Below are 5,427 nucleotides of genomic sequence, written 5' to 3'. Positions count from 1 at the left end.
TGATTCATGAAAATTTAACATAAGTTCTTCAAAAATGCCCTGCAAAATACATATATATACACACATACGCGCGCGCGCGCACATACGCACACACACACACACACACACATATATATTTAGTGTATATATTTCATTATATTTTTCATATTAAAAATTGAGAGAATTTAACAAGAATTGAAATTTTTTTACCATAAAGGACTGCTTTGTAAGAAATCCAAGATTAGTTTCTGTTATTTTTGTTACAAGTTTTAAACATTCTGTAGTTATTCGGAGAGGCGTTTCTAAGAACGCATAACTATAAATATACTAAAAAAAGAGGAAAAAAGACATACAGTATATCGATTAAATTATTATTTCAATCTACTAGTTAAATCATTAAATACATACTGGAAAATATTCTTGAAGCATTTGCTTTATGTCCATACGTATTAATTCAGCAATATCGTACAAAAGCACATTTGCTTGTGGCACATCAACAATAATAGCGATCAGAAAGGAAACCGCATAATGCCCATCTTTAGACAACAATTGACGTGATCCTTCATAGCCTATACATTTAGCAACGCGATGTACTGTAGTTGCCATATTATATGAGAAATTTATATAATTGCTAACAGCACGTTTCATTAGAAGCTGCAAAATAAATTGATAACGCAACGAGACATCATAATTTGTAAGCAACAATTTAAAAGATAATTACTTTCAAGAAATCCTTCCGATATCGAATGTATAGAGTCTTCGGAGAAATGTTTAGAAAATCAGCAACATCCCGATACGCAGCTGTAGCAGATGCTACAGCTGCGTGTGATGAATTTGGATGTGTTATTGTGATTATAAATACATCTAGAATTCTTCTTTCTGTTAAATGTAATGGAACACTAAAATTGTTACATTAATAGTTAATTAATAGAAAAAGTTACCTAATATTTACAGGAATTAATATTTACACTATTATAAATATTCCCCATATCTTACCATACGAAATTTTTTGCAGTGGCAAGTAATGTATCGTGTAAGGAACGATTGGAGGTGTTCAATGCAGTCATAAGCGTATTGGCTATAACATTAATTATTAGATCAACATACTCATCCAAATCATCTGGTACAGTATCTGGCAAACGTTCATTGTCATTTTCCAACGAAGCGATTTTATTACTTAATAATTGCCCGATTATTGATGCAATATTCGAACGAATCTCATCATTCTTATCGTGTATATAAGAAATCCATTTCTTCGTTATCTCATTTGAATTAAATGATTTTATATGATTTGAAAAAGAAAGAATACTTTTAGAAATATTCAAACGTATGGAAACATCGGTAGAGGAAAGTAGTTTAAAATATGCATTAAAAATATGATCGTAGTCCCTTGGCAGATAATGCATATTGGATTCGATATTTTTTTTTACATCCTCTGTACAACATTCACAGTGTATCCTCCATTTTCTGTTATTTAAGAATTCGCTAAAAATAAAAGTGTTATTAGTTATTTCATTATTTCATAAATATGAACTATATACAATACTAACAAAATACCTTAATAAAATAATCCTTCCCTTTCCTGATGAGACACAAGCTACTTGACCCAAGACGTTTGCAAGAGCTTCATGTATTTCTATTTTCGTCGAACATAAGGCAGTATTTAAAACATATTGACAAACATCTTCCAATTTTATGTTTGCATTATTCAACAATAATACACTGTGTCTATATTCGGATATAATTTTACAATTAAAAAATATGCGTTGTATATACAGGAAGTCCCAGAATGACCGCCAAATATTTCGTGTGCTGATAGAGTGGACTAAACTAAGTCGAAAAAGTCTCTATTATTTTACAATTTTCACAATAGTTAACAAGATATTAATTACTAAAAATCGCCGAATATTGGTTTTCAATAATTCTTTACTCAAGTAGTATCAACTTTACAAAAATGCAGCAAGAAACAGAAATTGTTTATTTTCTTCTTATAGAGCTGTAAGAATTTTTTCAGAATTTTTTATCAACTTTTTAGTACTGCATTTTCTTATTGGCAACTATTGGTTGGACAAAAAAGTTTTGCGGAATTTGGTTAATTCAAAATTATACATATACAGAATATATTTATTGCAAAATTTTTGACTATCTGACGTGAAAGCTTAGAGTTTCTCCTAAAAGTTCGTTTTAAAAAAATGTTCCTACGACTTTTTGTTCAAGTTACACGTGGATTAAATAAAAAAGCATTCTGATTTTGATTGCTCATAACTCCATTAAAAATCATCGTACCGTAATTAATAAAATAGATTTTTAAAGTTGAAACTCTATTGTTCTATCAAATGGTGTAATTGTCAATTAAAAAAAAAAGAATATATATACATTTGAACTAAAAATATGATATTACTATCCTTTTTTCTATTACGCAATGGTTATATAAGGATAGTAATATCACATTTTCAACTCAAATTTCTACTTTACATTCAAAAAATTAGCGTGATACTATTCGATAGAGCAATATTTCAACTTTAAGAATCTGTTTTTTAAATTGCAGTACGATTTTTAATGGAGTTATGAGCAATCAAAGTTGCTCCTTTTTACTTAACTCGCGATTAACTCAAAAACAAAAAATCATAAAAATATTTTAAAAAATGATTTTGTAAGGAAAATTTCAAACTTTCATGATATAGATAGTCGAAAATTTTCGCAAATTTTTTTGGCACGTGACAGACCTATAAAGTGAGAAGAAAAATTTCCTTTTTTTTTGGCTCATAGTTTTCTATATATAAAAATTACAAATCTCATAAATTCAAAAATATAGTAACCATTTGAAAATAGAAATTTCAAGCTTTAAAACTCTTTTTTTAAATTTAAATTTTGATCATTTTTAACGAAGATATGTATATATAATTTTGAGCTAACAAAATATCGCAGAACTTTTCCTCTAACCCAATATTTTTACCAACATGAGAAAATGCAGTACTAAAAAATTCTGAAAATTCTCAGAACTCTATGAGAAAAAAATTAACAATTTTTATTATTTGCTATTTTTCTGTAAAGTTGATAGTATTTGAGTAAATAATTATTGAAAACCAATATTCAGCAATTTTTTTACTAATTAATATCTTGTTAACTATTGCAAAAATTGCAAATAATAAAGGATTTTTCGACTCAATTTAGTCCGCTCTATCAGCACACGAAATATTTGACGGTCATTCTGGGACACCCTATGTATATATACAGGATATTTTATTTTAAGTGATATGATCGATTATCTCGCGAATCGATGATTTTATTAAAAAATTTTTCGATCAAAAGTTGCATGGCTTGAAGGGAGACACATAATGGAAATGTGGACTTGACCTTGAGTAACCTTGTCAAAATCATTTATTTTTATATATTCTTGTAGCTTATCTCGAGAGCTTTTCAAAATACTATAATAAAGTTACTTTTCGTTAAGTACTTGTTAAGTTATAAGGCAAGACCGATCACTGATCCGGCCGATTAAGGCAAGATCGGAACGGATCCGGTCAACTAAGGCAAAACCGATCACTGATCCGGCCGATTAAGGCAAGACCAATTACTGATCCGGCCAACTAAGGCAAGATCAATTCGAATATGTCTTTAGCCGTATATTGATAAGATGTTCAAATGGAGCGTTCAAATGGAGCGAAAACTCCATTTTCTTGTAGATAGTCTCAACCGTTTCTTAAAATTTTCTACTATTGAAATTAAAATATTTTGAGCAATGCTATGACAAACATTAGTTTTTCGATTTTTCATATCTCCTACAAATAAACTCCTGCGGAATTAAACAATATTTTTTATGTAGCCCCACAAAAAAAATCATATAAAGTTAAATCAGGAGACTGTGGAGGTCATCAAATATATTCATACCTCCCTACCCATCTTTTATGAAAGATGTTATTGAGGTATTCCATCACAATACGATGAGAAGATGGTACCATCTTGCTGCCACCACATTTTTTGTCGAGTAGCAAGATCAACCTCTTCTAAAAGCTTAGGTAATTTATTCTGCAAGAAAGAAAGGTAAGTTTCCCCATTTAAGCGGTTATCAAAAAAATGGTCAATCAAATATCCATTTACAATTCCGCACCAAGTGTTTAAACTCCAACTGATAATTAATTATCAACACGTTGAGTTCAGTTAGGATTGTATGTGGACCAATAATGACAATTATGCTTATGTTGAGTTGTCCATTGTTATGAAATAAAATTTCGTCACTGATGAGAATATATTGGAAAAAAAATTAGATCTTCTCTTATCATTTGTAATGCCCAACGACAAAATTGTCTTCTTAGCCTCATATCATTTTCACTTACATCTTGGGTTAAAGTATGTGGTAGGGATGTATGGAATTTATGTTTTTGTCCTCCACACAGTGACATAAGAGAATTCTTAAATTACATTGCAGTTCTCTAGTCAAAATATGAGGATTCAAATTTATCATTGCTAGCACTGTTAATATACGGATCATTAACATCATCTCCAACATTTATTTGTTTGCGGTTTCTCTTACGGATTCTTTTACGCTCTCGTAATAAAATTTTTCTTATCTGTATTGCATTTGGACGTCTCTCTCTCTCTCGTCTAAACAAATATCTATTACAATACAATCTTTCTGTTCTACAATATTTTCGTCCAACTTCACTAAGAACAAGAATAATGTCAATGAAATTTCATTTGAACTGTGAGCGGCCATTTTGAAAAAACTTTGAAAAAGCCCACTAAAAAATTGAAAGAAAAAATCATACGAAAAAAAGAGGAAAGTTGAATTGGGAAGGATTGGACTCAATTCCATGCGCGTGAGCGTATGTCAAGCAGTGTGGATAGATCGTCGAGACGCGCGCGCGTAAGAATCTCGCTCACATGCGCATGCGTACATGCATAACACCGGTGGTACTGTAACTTTCAAACTCCATAACTCGGAAAATATTCGATGAAACGTAACTTTATTTAGTGTTTTGGAAAGCTCTCGAGATAAGTTACAAGAATATGTAATAAAAAATAGGGATTTCTATTTAAAAAAACATTAATGACTTTGACCTGATTTTGACAAGGTCACTCAAGGTCAAGTCCACATTTCCATCATGTGTCTCCCCTCAAGCCATGCAACTTTCGTTGGAAAAATTTTTTCAATAAAATCATCGATCCGCGAGATAATAGACTATATCACTTAAAATGAAACATCTTGTATACATACATATATACGCACGCACGCACGCACGCACGCACGCACGCACGCACGCACGCACGCACGCACGCACGCACGCACGCACGCACGCACGCACGCACGCACGCACGCACACACACACACACACACACACACACACAGTGTTCAGCGTAACGGTCCGCACAATTGTTTAGACATTTTCAACAATTAAAAAAAAAAAGGTTGAAAGGTGATTATCCGTCTATTTCATGCGAGCTACA

General features: G+C 31.4%; 1 protein-coding gene across 1 annotated transcript in view; it reads right to left on the bottom strand.

Annotated features, from left to right (window-relative positions):
- LOC108751760 (serine/threonine-protein kinase ATR-like) overlaps positions 1–5,427 on the bottom strand; it is a 17,558-nt gene that overhangs the window by 7,187 nt on the left and 4,944 nt on the right. The window contains exons 10-14 of the mRNA XM_018492155.1: positions 1,537–1,707; positions 976–1,464; positions 701–878; positions 388–633; positions 190–306 (exon numbers count right to left, since the gene is read on the bottom strand). Of these exons, the coding sequence (XP_018347657.1) occupies positions 190–306; positions 388–633; positions 701–878; positions 976–1,464; positions 1,537–1,707 (1,201 nt within the window). The remainder of the gene's footprint in view (positions 1–189; positions 307–387; positions 634–700; positions 879–975; positions 1,465–1,536; positions 1,708–5,427) is intronic.

The sequence above is a fragment of the Trachymyrmex septentrionalis genome, unplaced genomic scaffold (assembly GCF_001594115.1).
Source record: "Trachymyrmex septentrionalis isolate Tsep2-gDNA-1 unplaced genomic scaffold, Tsep1.0 scaffold51, whole genome shotgun sequence".
NCBI lineage: Eukaryota > Metazoa > Arthropoda > Insecta > Hymenoptera > Formicidae > Trachymyrmex > Trachymyrmex septentrionalis.
This window is presented reverse-complemented; position numbering and strand designations above follow the sequence as displayed.